The following is a 26,219-nucleotide window of genomic DNA, read 5'->3' on the forward strand; positions in this document are numbered from 1 at the left end:
AGTAATCAAAATAATAAGTAACATTAAAAATTATAACATGAAGAAGGGACTCACAATAGAAACACTTATACCATAAATTAACATATCAGTATATCACGGAACTATTTTCGATGGAGACCATTTGTTGGATTTTCGGGCAGTGTGTTAGCCTAAGTCCTTGATTAGTTGATTAGAATTTGATTGAAGTTTTGTATGAAAGCGTCTATAGTAGAAAGAAGCGGTCTCGTCCGTCAGTTGAACAAATGTGTACTGTGTACATCTGATTTTATGGAGTTATTTGAATCGTGCCAGGTTTATGGTATGTTTCAAATAACCATACCAATTATGCGTAGACAAATATTTTTAAAGATTTAAATTATTCTATTATTTGAACATTTCACAGAATCCAAAATAAAAATGCCATACGTCCACAAAAATTAATTAAATTTAGGGAATATTAGATACATATTATGAATAATATTTTATTTTAATGTTCAAAATAAATTTAAAATTCTCACGACTTGATAAATACTATGAATAATTTTCCTTTTTAAATTAATAATTATTAATTTTATAGATAGAAATGCATTTAAACAACTAATAATGATGCGAAAACGATTATTAGCTATGCGCATAATGTTCAAAACAATAGTAGAACTATTTGTGTTATATTTTTTCCCGCATTTCGTATTAAAATTTGGATATGATAATACACATTTTATTTTATACATACTGTCGATAATAGTAGATGCTACTACATTTTGAAAGCTTAGTGAAAACAAAAGTTCCAAAAATTGAATTCCTTACAGAATTCAAATTCAATTTTCGATCGTATGTGTACTCGCATATGTAATGACATACCTAATAATATATTCACTTAATAAACGCTCTAGCTGTCATTCGAATTCCGCAATTTCACGTATACTGAAAAAAGCCCTTTTGGTTGTAACTGTGTTCTTTGTAAGTCATGCATTGTACGAAAACAAATAATAATATTATATTAAAAATATATTACATTGCTTACGCAATGTATACATTGTACATTTATTATACATTATACGGAGAAACTTGTATATTCGATTTTATTTTTCTCTCCGTTCCAATTGTGCTTTTGTTTTTTATTATTATGTATTTGTTTTTCTGCGCCAGTTTGACAGACAGACGTAGACTAGTGTCGTAGTAATATGTATTACGATTTTCGAGTTTAAAGGAACTCGGGGTAGAGACGCTCAAACGCGTAAACCGTAATATTCAACTCGTATACGAAGAGTAAAAAAATAAATAAATAAATAAAAACGAACGTATGTTCGTCGATCTACGCGTTATGCACATCACGTGCATGTTTTCGACAGATATCTACTTCTCTCCTTAATGTAAAACCCCGTAAAGGCAATATTATATCAAGAAAACGGAAGAATACATAAACTGTTTTAAATTACAAAACATATATTTTCTTCAATAATAAAAATATAAAGGCAGCAGTAAAATTGTAATTATTGTTTTCAAAAATGCCAAACCATGGCTATTTAATAAGGGGTAACATTTAGGCAATTTGTACACTTGTTACCGCCACTCTGTACGCGTATTATCAAATCTTTTATTACCTTTGCCTTAATGGTATATTATTATGATTATTAGTTTCAATGTAAGTAATGCTACGTGAGTTACGGGACCATCTACGGCACGCGCACGCACGTGTCAATGGTACCGTCAGACAGAAAAATTATTATAAGCGTGATTTTATATGCAAAACATAAGTTAAACGAGAAAAATTCTCACGTTTTGCAGATTGATTTGATTTTTATCAATATAATATTTATTTATTTTTTCGTAAGAAAGAGAAAGATTTACGTTCCTTAAAATAAAAAATAAATTGAAAACTAGTAAAAATTGGTGAAATTCAAAATTTTACAATAGGTTTTAAAAATATAATTTTGAAAATAAAAGTCCAAAATGTCTCGTAAATAGGATTTCTTAAAAAAAAAAAAAAAAAACAACAAATTATCGAAATCGCATCACTGTACATCAAGGTTTTTCTTTCAAAAACGTTTTTGAACAAAAAAAAAGTCGTGCTGGCCCCTAAAGTACCTATTCAACGAATACAATATTATTGTTGTGCAAAAATGTTGTCAGAGTCGATGATAAAATCAATATATTTTACGTGAAACATTGACGTATTGAAAAAATATATTCTCCAAGTTAACGGATTCCTACACTCAAAAATAACTGCAACAGTCAATATAATATAGCTGATGGCTAAAACTTTAATGGATTTGCTTACTTAAAAAATGTATACTTACACACTACTAGTTTCAATTTTCAAAAATTCTGGGAGTGTTGGTAATTGATTTCTCATAATTTTACCCGATTTATTTATTTATTTTATACACAAACTGTTTATGTCCTCTCCACACCACAACAACTACCTACACTAAATAGGAATATTCTAGATATGCTTCACCAGTAGTTATCATGTTCGAAAATAAACCAGCGTGATTTTTATGAAATTTATCGTGTACCTATGGCACGGATTATTCTGTTATCGTATAGTGTGTAAATAAATTTCACATAATGATAATAAATTAAAAAATGACACAAAATTGCTTATTATATATTATTATTATGACGGATATATGTGTATAGCATGTGCGTATTCTATATAATAAAACATTAATACATATATTATACTTGATGTATGTTTTATGTATAGTTACAAAACTGCCGATTAACGTTAATATGACAAAATAAAAAAATTACGTAATAATATATAATATAACGTACGCACAAGCGTTACAAGTTACATCAATAAATTATATTTTTATAAATAGCAAACGTATTGTGCTTATACGATTTGTACCAAAATAATGGTCAGAAAAATACAAAATAAAAAAATATTTTTCTAAGATGTAGGTAACCAATTATTATTATTTATAATAATTAATATAACATTCGAGTAATGCAGTGCAGCAGCCCTGCTAAAAATGTTGAGTTTTTTCCTTCTCCAGAGCACTACAAAAGATATAATGTTTAGGTAATTAATAATCTACCGTTTTTCTACTTAAAGATATTAAAAAAAATTACTTTTATGGATCATGACTACTTCTCTCACGAGTTAATCGACTGACATCGAGAAACAATACTATAGTCTATTAATAAACTTAATGTTTCGGATAACGAAAGTTTTTAAGTATAAATATAACTTAGAATAATTAATCGAATTAAATTTATCAATTAAATAATTTGATGAATCTGCAGACAAGTATATTTTTAACTCGAAACATTCCTTGAATGCATTAATAGATGTTATCAATGTTTTTCAACCAGCCTACTGTTATATTTTTCTTTATAAAAATTAATCAAATCATAAAATCATACCTTAAAATTCACTGAACTAATTTTTATTTTTCATGATATTAAAAATGTATGGGTTTTCAATACAACAATTTAAAACTGCTAGACTTGGAAAATTATGATTTGAATTTTTGACCAGTACAAATTACAATGATCACATCAACTGCTCAGTATGCTATACAGCGTATACGTACTGATTATAATAAATCCTATTTGTCAAACTTAACTTAACTAGATTTAAAGTTATCATATTTCATACAACCTTAATTAAACGAAGTATAAATTAAGTTAAAAATGTTCTGCCAAAATCGGCGATAAAAATTAAACAAAATAATTATGTATGATATCACTTTGTGTACAACAAAAATGTAATTCTCCTATTACGTTATTTTCATTGCAAGTACGAATAGACGTCTAAATTTATGTTCTTTTTAATAATTAATAATCTAAAACATGTCTTGCGTTTCGTACCAACAAAAAAAACTGCCAAGACGATTTTACTGATTATTATTTCCATATAATTTATAATATTAAGCGCCATCTATCAATGTTTTACTACATCTTTAGCTATATCGTTCAAAAGAGTATGTCTGATGAAACAAACCAACGTCACATTTTTAATAATAATAGGTACAAAAATTGTTTTATTAATATTAAAATTATGATAAAACACATGAGCGTAAATTGGGGGGGGCTTAGGGAGACTTAGCCCCCAAAAATGTATATGTCCCCTTACATTTTTTTAAAGTTTTTCAACAAATTTCAGGTTTTTATCAAAGAAAATTGTAAAATGTACTACGTAATTAATTTATAAATTGAAGTTTAATCTAGGCTGAAACTAAAAGTTAATCTAAATTTATAATACTTTTGGCGTTTGTCAATTTTCATTCGACTTATTTACATTTACCTGCTCTCAAAATTTTGTAATACCTACATTATAACATTTATAATAGAAATTAAATCAAAATAGTTAATGACTAATATTTTTATCTCATTCTCTTCCTAACAAGCAGCATACAATCAACTGACTGATGAACAAATCATAGCTACAACAAATAAAGAATTTATACGACGCGCTGAATCATATTTTGTTCATGGCGGTCAGTCACATTGTTTTCCTCGAAAAAGTACGGACCCAAAATGCCAAACGATGTAACGCCACACCATAAAGTTACTTTTGCAGAATGCAAAGGAGTTTTATGCAACAAACTAGGTTGTTCTGAAGCCCAAAAACGATAATTTTGCTTGTTTACCACACCACATAAATGAAAATGTGCTTCATCTGACATTATCAAATTAGACATCAATTCATGATTTTCGTGTAACAATTGCTGAAACCTGTTACAAAATTCAATTCTCGTACCAAAATCATTCGGAAGGAGTTGTTGCACTATCTGCACTTTATATGGAAAAAGTTGTAAATCATTATGTAAAATCCTTCGAATAGTTCTGGTGGACAAGTTCAACGACTGAGAATGGCGCCTTGCCGAGCGTTGTGGACTTTTATCGATTGCTTGACGTACTCGTTCAATGTTTTATGGTGTTCTTACACTTTTTTGGCTGCCTTTATAAGTTGTTAAAACAGAACCAGTATTTTTAAATTTATGATACCAGTTTAAGATTGAATTCCGTGAAGGAACATTACCTCCAACAGGAATATTGAATTGTCGTCGAAAATTTCGTTGCACAGTTATAATAGATTTACACTCAATAAACGTCGTAACGGCAAAAATGCGCTGATTCACAGGCCACGTGTCCATGATTACTGATAAAGTAAAACTAAACATCATAAACTTTAATCTGGCGACAAACTAGTTTATCTTATCTACTTTAGTACCTTACCAAAGTTCTCTAAAATTTGTCAGAACCCACTGCCCCACCCTGTATATTTATACATTTTGTTTGAAAGCTTGCGTATTTTAGAGGAGTTATCTTACTGCTTGGTATATTGACATCCCTTTTGCTGCAAGCATTGAAACTTGAGAAGGAAGTTTGTATATTATTTTTTTATTGTTTATTATCATTGACTCCATTGTAAGTTTTAGAGGCATCAGTGTATATGTTGTGTACACTGTTAAGGTGCTCTTGCATTATGTTTTGGAGCATGTTTTTATACTTGAAAAATGAAAAGTATTATATTTTCTATTTTGAAATCAGTTTAAGTAAGGTTAACATTTACTTTATGTTTTCAAAATATTGTATTCTCTAGTTATATGTGATATATAATTACATTTTTGGACCTTGTGCCCGTTATATAAAAATAAATAAATAAATGTTGTGTTCCATAAGGGGAAATTGTAAGGTTTTCTTTCGAGAATATTGTTTATTATTATATTTTCTTTTTCAGCTTCCTGTATTTATGTTTTTATCACTTTTATGTCTAGGTTGTGTATGTTTCTTTTGGTTTTGGCACAATAAAGTTGGAGTAGTTTTTCTCTTCTGAGGTTAAGTGATATTTCAGTCGCCGCCACCGCCTAGAATTACGGTATTTTTGTTATATTTATTTTAGATTTTCGTAATTAAGGTTAAGATAATCAATAAATTATTCGAAACTGACACCACGTGAAGCCACTTTAATTATTTTCTTAGTACCTATTACCTACCCAATGAAATAATATTATTTTTAGTTATTTATCTTTTCTACATTAAAACGCATCAAGAACTATTTAAGATCTAGCGTGGATGAGATAGATTAAAATCATTGATTTTATTAACAATAGAGACAGAATTAGTTAAAAAAATTGATTTAAATGATATAGTTTAAAATTTTGTAACTCAGAAATAACATTGAAAGCCATTAAGTGTGTAAATTAAAAAAAATCATTTATCTACATTATTGACGTTCATAAAAAACCGTATTATTCCATTGTACCTATAACTTTTCTTTTTTATTAGCACACATTTTAATATTATCATAGGTACATATATAATAATATATGGGTCATATATTGATACCATATTTATATTTCATGTTCATAGTTTGTAATATTTGAGAAAAATGTTAATAACATGTAAATTTTATCAATATACCTAGTTTTTATAATTTCAATACTATATTATAATTTGATGGTTTCAAAAAGAACAAAAGCTCTTATCAAAATATAAAATAAAATTAGTTTTTATGTACTTACCTAAAAAGGCAAAAATTTTATTTTTGTGCAGCGGCACAGTAGTTAAATCTGACACTGATTTAATCTAAGTAGTTTATTTTACAATATTATAAACTCAACATTTTTGAATTTCTCTCTTGTGTTTTACTTGAATGTTTCATCGACGTGACTGATACCATCGTCACTACTACTCCTACTGCTGTTGTCGCATCGTCAGCCCAAAAAAAGTCTCCAAAGAAGAAGAAATCAACCACCAAGGCCAAGAAGCCCACTGCGTCTCACCTAACTATTTCTGTTATGGTGACTTCTACAATCAAAGAGCTCAAGGAGAAAAAGGGTTCATATTTACCGGTCATCAAGGAAAATTTGGCTGCCAACTACAAGGTCGACGCCGCTAAATTGGTGTCTTTTATCGGGAAATTTTTAAAAGCCGCTGTAGCTGACGGAGCTATATAGTTCAAACCAATGGCACTGGCGCTTCTGGACATTTCTAGTTGCCCGTTACCCAGGTCAAACCAAAAAAAGCTGTTGTAGTTAAGAAGAAGAAACCAGCCGTCAAGAAAATTAAAGCCGCTAAAACTTCAAAGGAGAAGCCCACAACTGGTAAAAAGTGAAACCTGAGTCCGGTGAACCGACAGCCAAAAAGCGAAAAAGACTGCGACATCCGAACCCAAAGTAGTCGAACCAAAGAAATCTCTGGCCAAGGCAAAAACACCGGTCGCTGTCAAATCCAAAATGAAAAAAACTTCAATCAAGAAAGTTGTAGCTCCCAAAAAGAAGTAGTACAAAACAATTATTTTCTTTTTCTTCTTAAAGTGGTCCTTTTTAGGACCACCAAATATAAATATATCATACTAATTACATAGTAATAATGTTTGATAGATCGTCTTCGTGTAAAATCATTCATCATATTCAATGATTTATTATTAAATTAAAATTAATTCATACTTTGCATTACTTAATAACGAATTACATTCGACATCTAGGTATTTACTGTACAGCAGAGCAGTTCCCTTTTTCTTTAGTATTCCCGTTAATGTGATATTGATTTATTATTTTTAATATTAGAATTTATTGTTAGGTATCTCTATTTATTTTGTACATGGATTTTTATGATTTTTAAAGTTGTTAAGGAATTATGACATATGAGCAAAAATAGTACCTGTTTCCACGTTTAATTACAGGAGTTAATATGTATTAGAGAATAGGTTTATATGCACCTAAAACATCAAGATCAGATATTAAATACAATAAATTAAAAGTTAATGCGAATGTTTTTTAGTCCATGTTTTATACTTTGTACACCATGACTAAAATAATTATCATGATTTTATTACAGTGTTAACTTTCAATAATTATTTAATTTCTGTTATTAAATTTGTTACTTTATTCCTTTAAATTTATTTGAAATATTTGTAATTTAATAACATAATTACTTCATTTTCATCTTGATTACAAGTAAACAAAAAAAAAAAAAAAAAAACGAGTCATTTGGACAGATACTGCTGTCAATATGATGATCAATATTTTTGAGAAAATGAAAATCTTGAAAAATTTGAAGGGATCACGATATCGGAATGAAGATATTTTTAAGATGGTTGCCAATGAATTAAATAAAAAACTTATTAATGAATACACTTTCAGTGAAGTAAATATCTACACAATTTTAGTTTTAAACTTGGTACTTTTTGGTATCGTAGACTATGATAATATAATATATATAATTGACTATCAAATGGAACATGTATTTACATTCCATTTGACCAACTGCCTTATATTATATATTATCTATCATTCTACAACATATTAATATTATAATAGTACATTTTCTTAGCCCTTTCTGATTGTTTTCTCCTATTTCCATTGTACTGTCCCACGCATAACATAATTTGATCTTGATCCATAATTGTAATTTATGATACCTACATCAAATACAAACTAAAAATTAAATACAAATTATTGTTTAACATAGAATTAGTGTAATATTGTTATTTAATAAATTCAACAGAACATCAAAATACATTTTTAATTTAGTTAAACTTGTTACAACTGTGAATTGTGTTATGTGTACATTATAAATTTAAAAAGAAAACCACTGAATAATAATATTTATCATATGATTTTTATCAATATTACCAACCTTGTATAATTATAACCAACCATAACACCAGATGAATATTGTGAAGTGACAGATTATTTGTACCACAGATATATTTATTTATACATATTATAAATCTGTAATTGATACCTGTATTATTTTATAATCTGGCGTTTTAAAATTGCCGCGAAAATATTAATTTGCATTAAAGCGTGTACAAGCATTTCTTAACCCCGGAGTAATTCGATTTGACAAATTGAGTTAAATAATAAATGTACAATAGTTTTGTGTAAATTAAAAACGCGATATGCGCCAGGTTAGGTTATTAAGATTATTAGGATTTACTCAATGCACATTGACTACTGCATATAACGTTATATGTGAAATATTAAAATATTTAAAAATACTCATAATCTGCTTAAATAATAAAATATTGTTTAACAATTTAACATGATTATATCAACATTCAACACATTGGTAGATAATAGAACAATTAGTTTTAATTTTTGAAAATAGTTTACTTTATATACTTGTAAAAATGAAGATAAATTAATATTATGTGTCAAGAATTATGATTAAATAATTTTTATAGCATATAAATCAACCACCAAATTAAAAAAAAAAAAAAATTAATAAAATTCTAGTATTCGGGTATGCTAGACTTCTAATATTATAACTATTACTATTCTATTATTATTACTCTAATATGTTACAACTCCGACCATTGAAAATAATAATAAAATCTGATAAACAAACTAAACTAATGATAAAAATAGTACTCTTTAATCATAAATATGAAATATGAATTACATCAGCCTCATATTAATATGTTACATATTATTTATTTTTCTTTCTAAATTTAAATCCTGAAAAATCATATATAGGGTATATATGGGGTATATATTATATAAGGTATAATTATACCTTTAAGCACAAATAGGTAAAATTTAAATCAGTATAACAGATATTAAGATATCCAAATACCCAATGAATCTAAAAATGTTATTATTGTTGATATCTATCATTTATTTTTTCAAATAAATAATATTTTTTTTTCATGTGTATTTAATGATTATTCTAAGTATAGACTTTTACACATAATCATAAAAATTAATTTAAGCTATTAAATGTTATTTAAAATACATAGAATACATTTTATTTAGATATATTGCTTTTAAAGTTTAATTTTGTTTCCGTTTTCTATGGTTAATATTTAAAAATTTGTTAAATTACAAATTTGATATTTTCTGTGAAAATAAATTACCTAAAGTGGGTATAGTACTATAGTAAGTAGAACAACAGACTCTAACTTTATAATATGATATAATCAAATTAAGTACTGATGATTTTTTATTTTTCAAACCATTTATTTAGCTAGAAAATATAAAGTCTAATTATAACTTAATGTAATATTTATTGAATATTTATTTATTTATAAAGAAGAATAAAATAACTATTGCAAGTAATGATAGAAAATACATTCACAAATTATAGAAAAGTCATAAGTCAACAAATAAAACAATATTTGGTATTTAAAATTAAAATAAATTATTTGACTAAATATTAACTTTATGTAATGAGTTGTCCATTACAGAGACATTCATTTTAATATTCCATAAATTATAAATATATTTTGTGCTTATATACTATAGTATTATACATGTATAACAATTCATAGTGACGAGTACAAGTAGTACATGGCTAATATAATTAATTTAATACATCACAGCAGAGCTTTAAATAAAATTGGATTTTGAGAAATAGCTAAATCTAACAATTTAGTATGATTTAAATAAAATTATAATTAACCTTAATACCTTAGACCAGAATTATTTCTAATACTTAATAGAAAAAATAAATAAATAAAATGTAAACAAATGTTTGTATTTAATGAAATATTTTATACTTACAAAATAAACCTACTTAGGGTTATTACAATTTCATTATTCAATTCATATACATTAAAAAATAATTTAATATAATACAAATAATTTATCAATAGAAACAAAATTTAAAAAATACAATCAAATTACAGCTTAAATATACCGTCATTTTTTAATTTTCAATAAATAAATAATTTTAATATGGAAATATTAAACATTATTTATATACATAATATATATATTTTAATGTATAACCAAAATTTAATGATACTTGAAGTATTATAACTTTTATCAGTCATATACATTAATAATTATTGAACACAATTTTAAAGACATGTTTGTTTCATTTTTTACTCACATACTATTATTATTACTAGTAGGTAACTTAGAACCTTAATATTAATCAGAGTTATCTTCAGTGTCGTTATTTTGAGTCAATACTCTATTTAGAGCAGCAATATATTGAGGTGTACGATGATAAACATGATTTTTCTTATGGAATAATTTAGGGCGTTTTCGTTTTTTCTAGAAAAAAAATATTATTAAATTAATTATAAAAAAAGGTTTATACTAAATTGTTAAAAAAAAAAATGAATTATGTATTTGGATAATTTTTTATCACATAGACTTGATGTATGTGATAATTAGAACTCAGTTTTTATAGCAAATACATATTTTTATAGAACGCTCAAAACATAGGTAAAGTACAAATATGTTTAATAAACATAAGGAATGTAAAATATGTAAAATTATATTTGCATAATTTAGGGTTTGAGGACATTTTTTAACTTTATATGTTTACTTTATAGATTTTATGTTTTTGAATTAAACTGCAATAATTATAAATATACACTGAATAACTAGAAAAATAGTCATAAATTATTTTCTTAGATTGATTAGCTTACAAATTATTACATTTAAATTTTGTTTGTACCGATTATTCCACTTTTGATACTAAGAACAACTAGCAAACAAAATGAAAGTGCTATAAAACATCTTTTAATTGACAAAATTTTATGTTTAAAATATACAATGTACATGTAAATATTACATTATTTATTTATTTTTAATTTTCATGTTAATTAATGTAAAATCAGTGTTTATAGTTAATTTTATTATAAAAAAATATATACTTTTTTAAGAGATATTTGAATATTAGTGCTTTAAAATCTGAGCCAAATATATAATATTACACTGATAAAATTGAAGTTTCAGTAAAAAAATGATTATATGACCAAAAATATATAAGCAAATGGCTTACTAAAGTTTCTGTTTATTGAGTATAAATTAAAATAGTTTTTAAAATAAAATACAAAATAAGTATAGTATTTATCCTTTTCTTTTCACCACGTTTGATAGGCGCTGGTGTTAAAACATCAGAAGAGGATTGTTCGGATTGTTCTATAAGTTAAGAGTAAAAACAATTAAAGAATGAATATAATAATTAAGGAAATAATGAAGTATATGTATATACCATCTACAACCATACTATAATGTAAAAGATTAAATTTTACAATGTCGTATAATTTTGTAATTCCATTTTTTCTGTAATATATTAGTTCTTCACGCCGTTTTTTTAACAAATATTCTTGTTGCAGCCGTATATTTAATGACCATAGTTCAACTTCAGTTAAATATCGGCTAAATTTTCTTATTTGATTTTCAATGCTTATTATACTTCTATAAATGAATAAAAGTAGAAAATAATTTTATTAATAATGAAAACAACATACCGCTCTTCTGGTGTTAATCTACGTTTGGGTTTATCTTTAGAGAAAAAATATTTATCCATCAATTGATAATCATGAACAACTTCTTTAGCGTACTCGCGTTCATGTAAACGTCCACAATACATATCGATACATGCAAGATTATAATCTGTAATATTTATTTAATAATTATAATTATAAATGTTAGTTTAACCATTGATTTCTGTATAAAATAGTAAATATAAGTATGTCCATAATGACAATATAATTAATATTTACCATCTCCAAAATCATTCCATTCTGATGTTATACTTAACACTGCCTCTGCATTATTATCGAAATCATTTTCCTAATGTAAATACATTATATTAACAAACAAATTTAAAAATAATAACGTTAACAGGCATAGTGCATACATACCAACTCAAATTCATCTCTTATAGGATTATATCCAATTTCAGCATACTGAGCTTTAGATAATCCAGACAAATGAGTAATACTTTCATTTAGTTTAAAATGGACTGTACGATCTTCTAATTGTGGTTTCTTGATTGTACCCCATGTCAGCCTTCCAATTGTACCATCCAAGAAATATTTAGCAAATTGTAATTTGATTTCTATTTAAATTAAAAAAATTATTTTTCTTAAAATTCTTAGCTTAAATGCAAATAACAATTTAGTAAAAACACTAAAAAATATTACTTCTTACCTGATTGAGTTCGATTTATTATATTTTTGGGTAACTCATCCCAGCATCCAAAAGAATATTGTTCAGCAAAGTCTAAAATATGCATGAGTTCATCACCAGTCCATCCATCTATAGTAACTAAATACTGTCCAGGAGATTTTTGACCCTTAAAAATAGTTATTTAATTTAAATATAAATTCAGGATTTTTTATCAAGAAATAAGTTAGAATGATAAGAAAGCTTTCAAATATTGTAGTGTCTAATTATTTTAATTATATATATTACTAAACTATATAACAAAAACCTAAATACTAACTGTTTATTGCTTAGTGATTACTATCTATATTAGCCAACTTTCCAAACTCCAAATCTTATTATAATGATAAATTATTCTACTTCAATTGTTTTTTCAATATAATCATATAAGTAATCTTAAATTATAATAAATCAAAATTCTTTATACATTAATGTTGAAAAAAAATTTATTCTACTATGCCTGTAAATACACTTTACTTTAAATTGTACATTCTCTGTAGATTAACGATTTGATGTTAAATTTTTAAATGGAATACTCTTGAATATATTTATATATGACAATAAATTGACTGAATATGTTTAATTATAATTATAATATTAATGATGATATAGATTGTTTATAATCACGCATTTATTTTGTGATATATAAATTTAAACCAAAAGGGCATATTTTTGCTGACATAATTAACTTATCTAATTTGGTTTAATAAAAAGTTAAAAATATTAATTAGACAATAATAACAATCTCATTTTATTTTTAACACCATAAAATCTCTCAAATCATTCATACATTTATCCAAATTTTGAACTAAATGCAGAACAATCAAATTTTATGATATTAAATATATTATTTAATTAATTAATATAATTTAATGTTATTTAACAATAACATTAAAATTCAATTAAAATAAATCCACTTGAAATATTTTAGAAACTTCTATAATTTTAAAAAATGGTAGCGAGTTCTATATCATAACATAAAGAGGAAGCTTTCTCTGGTGTTGATCTTATTAATTTATTAAATTTATTATTAATATTGGTAAGTCTCATTTTTTAAATCCAAATAAATCCAGTATGTTTAATTATAATAATATTATTAATACTGATAAATTGTAAATTACTTTATTTGGTTTAACTTTATAAATATTTCTAAAATATTTTTGATGAATTTTGGTTTATTAATTCAAAACAGCCCTTAGGTCGTGGTAGTATTTTTACAAAATGTTTAGAAGAATGTTCTTTTATATAATCATTTATTATAAGTTTTTTACTGAAAAATCATCAAAAACAAGTCTTTTTTCTTGACAGATGGAAATTTTCATACTCAACTCCTACATTAAAAAAAAAAAAAAAAAAATAAAAAAAAAATGACAAATCATAAATTATTAATAACCAATTTATAATCAAGATATAACAACAATTTAAATTATTCTTAAAATATTTTTTAAATTAGTAAACAATAGCATTTTCACTTTTTGTGAGCAAGTCTTTTCAAATGTACAATATGGTTTTCACCTATGATGTTCACTAGTAACTAATTTGAATATAATAAACAATTAATTTTTGATTCATTTTATAATAATACTCAAATTTATGAAGTTCATATTGCATTAAAGAATTTGATAGGCTTAACCATTCTTCATTAATTGCTTAACATAAATCTTATGATTTCCATAATCTATTTATTTATTTTTTTTTTTAATCAGACCAAAGCTGTAAAACATGAAAATTATGTTTCTTGTTGATTCCATGTTTTACTTAGTGTTCCCCGAAATGATCATTTATTAGTATTACTTTATTCTCTATTCATAAATGATATTAATAAAGCTTTAAAATATTTGAAATGCCTTTTACTTGCAGACAATATTTAAGTATATAAAAATATTGAATTTTCTGATAATGCAAACAATTATAGGTGGTTGATTTTTTAATAATCTTTACCAATGGTCAAGAATTATGTACCTGAATAATGAATATTAATAGGTGTGCAATTATTTCATTTTTTCTAAAAAAAAAAAAAAATGTTACTTTTTGATTAAACATTAAATAACTTATATTTATTGTATAAGGACCTACAGGTTTTTTTCTAATTTTAAACTTTCATGTCATCTTAAATTTCATGATAGATCAATTAAATGTAGAAATAAATCAATATTTGATCTTCTCTTTATCAGGACAATATTTAATGTGTTATACACTCCTGCAAACATTCTTATTTTTACGGAAAACTTAAATAATATAGTTTTATTTAATACTACATAATATAATTTGTCTAAAACCTCTATTCAAAATTACTATTTTATTTTAACTCATTGTTTTGTCTTATCTAGCTTTTAACTAATTTAAATAGTATGTATTAAATATCATTATCTATTTTTAAATTTGTATGCTTAATAATTATATAATCCTTATACATTTATTTAGATACTTAATAGCAGTTAATCTGTTTATCTACTTTATCACTATTTTATTGTAATTAGAATTTATATTTATAAATAAAAAATTATTATTGTAGAGTAAGTAAGGATTTTAAGATTTTTTAAAACTATAAATAGTATTTTAATATTGATAATTTGTTTTTCTTAACAGTAATAATTATCTTAGTCAGCAACAGTTTTATTTTTAATATAGATTAGTTAAAGTATATTTTGCAGTTATACACAAGGAAATATATGGGACAATCTTCCTCCAAATAATTAAAATATAATATTATACATTGTAAAAAAAATAGAACCAATAATATAATATAATTAGAGCTGGGATTTCAACATACTTTTACATTGTTTACCAAAGTTTATATATTTTTGGTATATAAATAAGAAAAAAAGTTTTTATTTTGTGTTAAATTTATCATTTTCTTTGAAAAATTTTTGTTTACATGTTTTTTTTAATAAAAATATATAAATCATTATTAAAGTATTCTCAAATATTGCAGTACATAAATAATTGCTTACACTTGCATTGCTGTTAAGACAAAAAAAATAAAGAAAATCATAATATAGCAGTGGAGTATACCAAATGTCCTATAAAATAAAAAAATTTTTAAAACATTCCCCACCAAAATTGGGTAATAAATAACAATAAATAATATAAAAAGCAGTAATCTAATCAATTAATGAAATAATAAATAGTTTTCTTTCATACAAAACAATCATATAAAAGAAGAAGCACTAATGCCAATATTGAGCTATGTGAATGATAAAAAATGTAATATATTGAAGCATGTTGACTTTTACAATTAAAAAATTAAACATATTTTATAAATGAATTATTTAAATTATTAAGGCATAAAAATCATTTAATTGAGTGAGTGGAATGATAAGGAGGAAGAGGAGGAGAAAAGTATTTATTGTTATATCATAATTTATAATGACTGATTAGTAATTAATTAAACAGCATATTTAACTTACTAACATATATAACTAATAATATAACTATTACTATATCTAACTATTATGATATCTAACAATAACTAAACATATGGCATAAATATTTTATTGATTTAAATAATAATACTGGTAACTAACTAATTTTAAGAGATAAATTAAACAGATATTTAAAATTAAAAATTACTTTTAACTTGTATCCATGGTTATTTTTATGATCACCAATCTCTGCTCCATGGCTATAACACTAAAATAAAAAACTTATTATCATACAATTATATGCATATTATGTATAATAAAAAGTAGCTTAATAAAGTAATTTTTAAGATAAATTAATTATCATGTAAATACTTCAATTAAAAGAACACTAAACCCGAATATGGTATCTTAGTCTTAAAAATGTACAACATAACAAATCTGAAATCAAACTTTGTATTATAGGTTTCATCATAAAAATGGTGTTAAATTTGAAGGTATAAATGTTATCCTTTATAATTTTTTATATTAGCTTTTATTAATATTAACATTTTAAAATTTTAATATTTCATACAATTTTAAGTATGACCCAGAAATGTATGCATTTGTTTATTTTAAATCAATAAACCAAAACATTTTCAGCTACAGACTTAAATTACATCTATATAAATCCAAAATCTTTAAATTGTTTAATTTTTATAAATATATTTTGTTTACAGTTGTAAAAAAGCGGCATCAAGATTTTTAATTTAGTGTTAAAAAAAAAAAAAATTAAAATATTCATAGAACTTTTTATAGTGCTCTTGATAATATTCTTTGATTTTAAGTTTGATAACAAGACAATTAATTCTGATATTAAAGTTAATAACACTAAATTGATTCTGCTGAAAATTGCTATTGGTAGTATATTTACAAAATAGAGAGATAACACGTGTAGGCAGTGTTCTTTTAAATGTATGATTAAGAAGTTATAAAATACTTACGGCCAAACATAATTGAAAATATGAACATTCCAAACATACTACGGTTAAACTGTCTATGACATCCTGACAATACGTACAAGTGTTATCCATAGTTAAAATCTATAAATAATATTATACATCTTTTATTTCATAGTAATTTTAGCAATAATTAAAAAAATAATATTAGTCTTAACTCTATCTATACTTTATGTGAGTTGAGAATCAAACTCTGTATATACCAGCTTTTGTCAGGCATCACAAATTTATCATTTTCACTGAGTTAGTGATGTCCATATGAATAAGTTGGCTACCAAGTACAGTTCTTAACTTGCATAAATTATAGTTTACACATAAATATTTATTTTATTTCTGTTGTTATCTTATTTCTTCTAATAAGTACTACTACAATGTTCTTTTTAAATTATTATTTACATAAATTATAATATATTATTACTTAGTACTGTCAAAAAATATAACTAGTGATAACTATTTTTTAGTAATGTAGTATTTTGATGCAAATTATTTGTAACAAGTAATGACTTGTAAGTAAATTTACTAAACAATGATAAATTTCATAATATTAATATATCTTTGAGAATTTCGACTAAAATAACGAATCAATATTTATAAGTTGTAACATAATAAATTATATCTTTAAGTGTTAATTTCTGGCAATATCATTTTAGTTATGATTTTAAATAAAAATTATTACTTTATCATAGAATTATTAAACATTCACTTTACAAAAATTCAAATTTTTAGTTTTATGTCTCTTAAAAATGTGAGTTGCCTAATTTATATCAGATTTATAGTAGCTGATAAGGTATATATTATGAAATAGTATGAAATTAACTAGTAAAGAAGACAATATTATAAGATATACACAATATATAATTTGGTCCATAATATATGTAATCCAACTTAATTGTTATTAATTATTATTTATTAATATCTGACCTATTAACTTTAAATTAAACTAAGCTAATTAGAATTCATTCATTAACTAAAAGTAATTTTGTTAACTGTATATAAATAAACTTGGTTATATTCTGCATGTAGCTTACTCAATGACCAATATTATTAAATTATAATAAATTAGGTCTTAAAGTTGTTAAATTTGTATTTTGTATGTTTTTTAATTATTATTATTGATAAAGAAGTTAAAACACTATTTTCATGGTACAATGTTCAAGCAAAAGTTTTATGACATGTTAATACAAATTCAGCCATATTTTGTGTACAATTTGAATTTGTTCAACATAAATGCTTTATAAATATTTCCCTACCTATTCTATGTTATAGTCAGTATTGAAAAATTTTAAATTGTCAGTTCGTACTATTATAACTGTAATAGTCACTTAATTGATTACGTCAGGGGCAAATTGTATGCATTCATTCGGATGATCCATGTAAAGACATCAAAATTAAAATTAAAATTGTCTTGAAAAAATTTAGATTTTTTTATTAGTGAAGAGAAAATATATTGGGTTTTTTTAATATGTGTGAAGTCTATACTCCATACCGTAGACTCGATATTAGATAGAATAAGTTTTATGTCACTATAGGAGTAACATGAGGGAAGCTTCATTATTTGATGCCCCTCAAATTGTTTGAGTAAATACATTAATATTTCTACATTTTTTATAGAATTTTAAAAATAACTTTTATATTTAACATAAACTAATACAAAAATATTTAGTCAGTACTTGGTATCAAATTCTAATCAAAATATTTGAACACAGTAAATTAATATATGAGATTATTTATTTGCTATACATTTGACAGTCATTGTACAACAGATCGTTTATAGATTTAAAATAAGTACCTATGTTTTGTTTTTACAAGTTATGTTTAAAACTTTGATAAAAAAACACACATAACATTTTAGATATAGAAGTAGCATTGAATATAGTTATAATTATGTAAAACAAAGTGTTTTTTTATGTAATATTGGTTACTAACTTATGTATATTTCATATAATAGTGAACTAAACAAATTTGTAATCGTTAAAATGTTTGTCTCGTTGTGTTTTTATTTTAATATGTGATCTATATTATACATTAATAGTGTTACGCCTACTAGTAGATGTACACTTATTAGTGTTTTGTGCCTTTGAATTTTACTCCCTTCCCAAATAACACTACGAAGGATGAGATAATGCTTAAACCTGTCTCAGTAAAAAAAATTCAGTGGATTTAGATTGCAAGTAGATACGATAGGTATTTTGTTTAGAAAACCATACGAGACAAATGTACAATGCACAGCATTGCACACAGTGAAATGAATAAAAGTTGTCTGTAAAGTATAGAACTTAAATAATTGACTATGCAGAATGACATTTAAACTAAACTATGAGCCGGATGTATTAAACACGGTATAAGTCCAAAAGTACAAAAGTGCATAAGTAGTAAGTATATAAGTACCCGTAGTACCGGAGCTCTTGCAGACCTATACAATCTTCTCCAGATGAACGTTCGCGAACACCGCAAACAACTGCGACACAAGACGAATTGTGGGCTAAGATCGTGTGGACGGCGAACTGATTGCGACTGCGACTGCGACTGCAACACCAGGACGTGCAACAATGTCGCCTACGACATTTCGGAAAGCTGCGTTCTGTGGCACGAAGCGTTTACGGAATGCCACTGCGACGACTATCAGCGGAAAACGTCAAAAACCGTTTGAGAGGTACGACGCTGATAACGGCGTCGGCGGCGGTAACAGTAGCGTCAAACAAAACAAAACACTATGACCGCGTTAAAGAGCTGCTACCATCGTCACTTCCACTGGTGCGTTAATGGTTGCTGGTGCACAACTTCCAACGCACACTTATACGATCACTCGTTACCAATGATATTAATATGATGATAAGTGATAACGCAACCACACCTACCTACCTATTTAGCAGCTATATAAAAGTAATTTTTACATATTTTTTAAAAACATAAAATTGAAAAGACTGGGAAAAAAATTGCAGTTATTTTAAAATAACGTTATACGTAATTATTAGTACCTATCTATTTACTTGAATCCTAATACCTGTGTATTTTTGTTGCAATATTATTTTAAGCCATTATATTTTATTCACATACATCACTTTTTAGATAAACATTTCAATAAGTACTTATAAAAATTAATATAAATAAACGTAAGCTATATCCATCTAATCATCGGTACCTTCGTTTTTATTTTCAGCTATTTTTTCCTTCTATTTCTGTAGTAATTAAATTTATGATTTACTTATTGACCATAATATATACACAGTACAATTTTATTAAACATTGTCAATTGGTATTTAGTGCTATATATTCTAATGTAATTTTATTATTTTTTGTTATACCAAGTCTGACTAGACTATTTTATGTAAAATTTTTGAAATTATATGTATATAGTATATAGATATTAGGTACAGACAATACAGTTTATCAGTTATAACTTATAAGTATCATTTACAATTAGCTTTAATATGAAGTACCTATTTTTAAGTTAAAATGAAGTACAGTTTTTTTATTGTTTAATACTTGTACCTTTAATAACTTATATTAACTACTTATAATTTTCTAACCAGTGGCATACCTGGTGGAGAGAGACAATGAGGACATTCGCTCCCTCATGGGCTGTATAATATGTATGCATTGTTATTAATCATTATTAAAAATATTTTCTTTTCACTAATGAAGCCATGAAGTAGATAGTTAGTATGATAAATTGATAACCTTGTCAAAGACTTACATACTTTTTTTGTTACATATGGTTGAACCGGGGCAAATTCTATCTAGTACTTACTACTATTAATTATTTATATTTACTATTTGAACTGTTAGGATTTATAAATTGATAATAGAACATTTTGGTACTTTTAAAACAGAGAACCAAATATTTTTTTAGAGATCAGTTCTTAAACAGTATTGATTGTTTATTGAACTAAAATGGTTCATACATTTTTATTCAAAATGCCAATTATCAAGGTTTTAACATTTTATATTTTAATGGTATAATAAATAATTGTAGTTCAAAATATTCTAGGTTTTAAAGCATTTAGAGCTAGTTTAAAATTATGATTTGTTATAAAATTTTACAATTTGATGAAAATTGTGTTCTTAATAATGACTATAACTTATATAAAACTATTGAATTTAAAAAAATTTATATTCTATAATAATTAAAATAATTTATAAATAACAGTAACTCAAAATGTTAATAGACATTGAAACATGTTACTTATTTGTTTATTAATTACAGTTTATCGACATTTTTTTATAAACATATTATTTCAGTTCTATGAAAGTATGAATTTGAGAGCTTCTTAAAATCATTATTAAAAAAAAAAAAAGTTAACAATATTTAATTCTGTTTGATTTTTAGAAAAGCAGTTATATTTTGTTTAATATTAAATTGATTTATCTTTGTATAAAACACTTGATTTATAAATGAAATCACACTATTTATTTTAAAGACACCTAACATCCTAATTTGAAATGGATGTTACTTCTAAAATATTTTTAGTTTTTTATTCCTATACATAAAATTATAGTGTTAACATTTAATTGATATTAAAAAAATGTAAATCATGTATTTTGATGAAAATGATGAATTTACTATAGACTACATTATATTATATAATTTAGATATATAATAATTTAAAATATCAATAATTTAAGAATTATCTCAGACTTAAAATTTAGATTTACAGATTCAGAAATAATTTTAAATCCTATATATAAATAAATAATATAACATTTTAATAGGAAATTAGACAATGTTTTTAATTAAATATTATCAAATTGTTTCAATATTTATTATATATTAATGGTAATATACCTCAATAATATTGAAAATTTTTAACACAAATTAAAAAAATGTTTTTAATTAAATATGTTACAATTCAATATACACTTCTTATATATTGTAATACCATTTTATTTATTATTTATTAATAAAATATTTTGTAAGCTCAGAAATAAAAATAAATAATTTTTAATTTAATTACAATACTATTAGAAGTTTAGCTTATTTCAAAATGTATTCAATGATAATGCAGTCAAGATTTAACATATTATTTTATTTTTTGGTTTCAGACAAATTAGTCGTGTTATTATCAATAGTTAAATCTTTAGAAGTTTCTGGTACACATTTTGATATCCACTCTAAGTAAGGAATATTTCCATTTTCTATCTGTAAAAAATAAATAATGTTTAGTATTTACTAAATATACCTAAAAAAAACTATATTGTTTTATAATGATATTGATATAAATAATGCCAAATAACATAAAGTTAATTATTTATTAATTATATTCATTTTGATTAAAAACTCTACAAGTAACAGTAACTGTAATAGAATACTAACTTTAGTAGAAATTACTTCACAGACTTCATATGGGTGTGCGGACCTAAAAATGTATTAGTTTTTAAAACTTAATCAATAAAATTTAGTGTTTGTACAATAGTAACAAATCCAATGAAACAGCTAAATACCAAAATCAACACTTAAACATGTAAAATAAAAACAGCTTTAAATGTTAGATTTTTGTATATTTATGAAAAATTACAATTAATTTAAATAATAAAATAATACAAACTTAAAATAATTGTATTTATGTGATAGATTCTTATTTATAAGTTTTCTATATTTTTAGCAATGATAAATATTTTTTTCTTAGTATGAAGTATTAAATTATTTGTTATTTATTTAAGGATAAGCTATATTAAGTTAATTCTTATAATCTATTAACCATATTTGTTTATTAGCCAAAAGTTATCCCACAATTTTTTTTGGAAATTATAATTAGACTAGATATAATATTTTTAATGATTTTTCTATTTAAATTAAAAATAATCAGTGTGTAGTTATTTTCAACTATTTAAGATTAAAATAATAATAATTTAACAATTTCATTCTTATTCAAATAGTTAAAATTATAATTTAAATATTTAGACTGCTTTGATGATATGTAAAAAAATACTTTCAAAGATTATTTGTAGTTATGTTTCATACATTATAAAAAAAATTAAATTTGTATGAACGTAAATTTCATAATATTATATTATACTAAATTTAAGTTTAATCTGCATAGGTTTAATTTATTTTGTAAATTAATACTTTATTTTGTTATAAATAGTTTTAGTAAATAGTCTGATCAGTTAATAATTTCTTTTGAATTTTAAATAAATATATTAATATATCACATACATCAGATTAGATAGATTGCATTATCGTGGATCTTCTTTTAAACCAAAAACTAGTAACCCATAAATGATCTATTTAATTTTCATAAATTATTATAATATTATTTAACTGTTTTTGCTACTCGTGTAAAGACATCATACACAATTAAATTTTCTTTGGCTACCAAGAAAACAGTACTTACTTAACATAATTAGTCAAATCTTCTATTCTTGAAGTTCGTGTTTTAATAATCTATACATAAACCAAATAAAATTATTAATATTTAGTAATTAGTAATGAATAATAACATATTAAAAATAGCTAGATATATTAATGATTGAGATTATTATAAATTTGTTATTACTTTATGATGTGATAATTGATAAACACGCAAATGATGTCAACAAATATATTATAACTTATACAATTTAATGAAATTAATTTAGGTTATATTTTTATACAAAATACAAATGGATAAAATTACATTAACTTCACTAACCATTAATAAAAAAAAAAAAGTGCAAGGTATACTAGAATTTTAATTCACCAAGACTCGTTAAAATCAGTTATAAATTTTATAATGAAATATAAATATATATTTTCAGAATGCTTTTCATTTTTGACAATTTAAATACTAAAATTAATTAATTTACTATGTAATATATATAATGTTTTTTACCATTAGTATTTCAGAGTCTTCAATTACTTCACCTTTCCATTTATAAATTGACGTTACATTAGGGATCAAGTTTACACAAGCTGCAAGATCCTTTGTTATTATACCACTGTAATAAAAATTTATAAAAATTAACTTTTTATACTAAACAATAATTTATATAACATTTTTTTTTTATTTGATTATGTAATTTTATAAATTTCAAAAAATAAAATTAATTATATACATATCTATTTGTAAAGATAATCTTTAGTAATATAAATATTAAAATAAAATATAGAATATTTATCAATAATTACTCTTTTTAGAATTTAATATTTCAAAATAACAAAGTTTTTAAATCCAAATAAATATCCCATTTAGTAAGTTTAAACACACTACCAATTGAAATCTATAGACAATTATAAACTTCTTTAATTGTAAATTGTTATTTTTATTGTTGAGTGTTTAAATATAATTTTTGTTTCACTATCTATACTCCAATCTTTATATAATATTAAGATTAAGTATACAAATTTATGTGCAATATGCTTTAAAAGTACACAACCGATTTTGATTTACCCATGTGTGTGATTTGATCCAACTTAATATATAGGATAGTTTATATCTCAATTATATATAAGAGAGATATATGAGAGAGAGAGAAGAAAATAATAATCGGTTTAATTTTTGGATAGAGCGTCTGATGTTGTGTTATAATTAAAATTATAACTCTAAAGGTACTAATTAATAATAATATAAATTTTTATAATTTAAAATAATAAAAATTATTTTTAAAAACTATTAAAAATGAACATCATCTACTTCATTTTTAAAATTAAATTTTCATGTTATCAATTAAGAACTTTATAAATAGTTAAGTATAGCATTAATTCAACGGAACACAACAACCACAGCAATGCGTGACCATATATATATTGATAGAAATATTTTTTTATTTTATAACATTTTAAACTTAATCTTACTCATAAGTATTGATATAAATATCATATTCCAAATATTTTTTTAATCCTATGTATATTATAAAATATTATATATTTGGAGTTAACTAAACAATTTAATAAATAAACTTTTAGAGTGAACCATTTAAGATTAATCTTCCTTAAGTTTAAATAGTAATCTAATTGTCTTACTATTGTTTAATGTTTCTATTATATTACTAAGAGGATGTTAGCTTATTATTTTTTTTCTCTCTCTAAAATGCGTGCAAATTTGCATTCAACAGAATCAACCATATTTTATATAGTATTAGAGCAAATCATGTAATATTTTACATAATCATAACATCCATAAAAATATAAATATTGTAAAATATAATGTACAATGGAATATTGAAGTTAATGGAAAAGTATACTTATAATATTAACCACTATAAATGAAAACTAATTTTAAAATAATGAATAAATTATGCAATTAGATTCATATTAAAATAATAACATCGAATACATTTAAAATTATATTATATTATATTATACTGATAAGTATGACAAAAAAATGAGCTATAAAAATAAATCAGTAAAATTTTAAAATTATAATAAACAGTTAAGCATATAAATATTTTTTTTAATATTTAATCAAAATAGTTATGTACCCAAATGATTTATTTATTTAATTTACATAGAAAATAGATATTTTCAATTTATTTTTATTATTTGACTCACCGAGCTAAGCCTTTTGCTAATTCAATTGATGGTGCAGTAACATGTACAATAGAATGTATTCCACATTTATACATTATGGAATTTCGTCACGTAATCAACTGTTATGAAAGCACAACAATAGTTTTAAGTCTCTTCTATGATAATGCTGAAAAAAAAATATTTGTTCATCATTTTTTTGTACTTGACTTCAATAGTTACGAGTTACACACTTCTTTGGACACTATTCCTTTTTATTTAATTCGTAATTATTTTTTATGAATATCAAACCATTACAATATGGTTGAGTGGAGGGTAAAAATGAGATAGTCGGTGACAAAACAAGGGGCATAATAATATATCAAATACAAAATCACATCCGTCCTAAACATGACGATAATGAAAACAAATACAATAAATTTAAAATCATAGGTTTGGTGGTAATAATCGCCATACCTTGGTAGATAAAATAATTTTTAGTGATAATAGTATTTTAATCAATATCATTGTCCCGATTAGCGATTGCCCGCTGTGTCTTGATAACCGGACTAATAAGACA

At 23.9% G+C, this 26,219-nt stretch overlaps 2 protein-coding genes and 1 pseudogene across 2 annotated transcripts; 1 reads left to right on the top strand and 2 right to left on the bottom strand.

Annotated features, from left to right (window-relative positions):
- Window positions 1-4,470: 4,470 nt before the first annotated feature.
- On the top strand, window positions 4,471-7,223 carry LOC112595118 (annotated as a pseudogene).
- Window positions 7,224-10,721: 3,498 nt separating this feature from the next.
- Window positions 10,722-19,903, bottom strand: LOC112595107 (transcriptional adapter 2B). The gene is made up of 10 exons (XM_025340198.1): window positions 19,603-19,903; window positions 17,200-17,298; window positions 16,428-16,487; window positions 12,840-12,984; window positions 12,551-12,747; window positions 12,410-12,479; window positions 12,155-12,299; window positions 11,896-12,101; window positions 11,755-11,822; window positions 10,722-10,946 (listed from the first exon to the last, which is right to left on the bottom strand). The coding sequence occupies exons 2-10, from the start codon at window positions 17,287-17,289 to the stop codon at window positions 10,821-10,823; spliced, it is 1,107 nt and encodes a 368-aa protein (XP_025195983.1). The 5' UTR covers window positions 17,290-17,298; window positions 19,603-19,903; the 3' UTR covers window positions 10,722-10,820.
- Window positions 19,904-22,225: 2,322 nt separating this feature from the next.
- On the bottom strand, window positions 22,226-26,102 carry LOC112595105 (protein CutA homolog). Its single transcript, XM_025340195.1, has 6 exons — window positions 25,894-26,102; window positions 25,685-25,829; window positions 24,027-24,132; window positions 23,550-23,599; window positions 22,529-22,571; window positions 22,226-22,354 (listed from the first exon to the last, which is right to left on the bottom strand). The coding sequence occupies exons 2-6, from the start codon at window positions 25,756-25,758 to the stop codon at window positions 22,241-22,243; spliced, it is 387 nt and encodes a 128-aa protein (XP_025195980.1). The 5' UTR covers window positions 25,759-25,829; window positions 25,894-26,102; the 3' UTR covers window positions 22,226-22,240.
- Between the last annotated feature and the right edge of the window lie 117 nt (window positions 26,103-26,219).

The sequence above is a fragment of the Melanaphis sacchari genome, unplaced genomic scaffold (genome assembly GCF_002803265.2).
Source record: "Melanaphis sacchari strain LSU unplaced genomic scaffold, SCAv2.0 Contig257_pilon_pilon, whole genome shotgun sequence".
Classification (NCBI taxonomy): Eukaryota; Metazoa; Arthropoda; class Insecta; order Hemiptera; family Aphididae; genus Melanaphis; species Melanaphis sacchari.

Bases quoted from the DNA above. Each gene is read 5' to 3' on its own strand.
- LOC112595107 (XM_025340198.1), bottom strand. From the start codon at position 17,289: ATGGATAACACTTGTACGTATTGTCAGGATGTCATAGACAGTTTAACC. The intron at 11,823-11,895 runs GTATATACATAT...CTTAACTTATAG, and splicing joins TTATAGTATGGTTGTAGATG to AACAATCCGAACAATCCTCT. The intron at 10,947-11,754 runs ATAAATACTATA...TTTTTTTTCTAG, and splicing joins AACGTGGTGAAAAGAAAAGG to AAAAAACGAAAACGCCCTAA.
- LOC112595105 (XM_025340195.1), bottom strand. From the start codon at position 25,758: ATGTATAAATGTGGAATACATTCTATTGTACATGTTACTGCACCATCA. The intron at 22,572-23,549 runs GTAAGTACTGTT...ATACATTTTTAG, and splicing joins GATTTGACTAATTATGTTAA to GTCCGCACACCCATATGAAG. The intron at 22,355-22,528 runs GTTAGTATTCTA...TATTTTTTACAG, and splicing joins GTGAAGTAATTTCTACTAAA to ATAGAAAATGGAAATATTCC.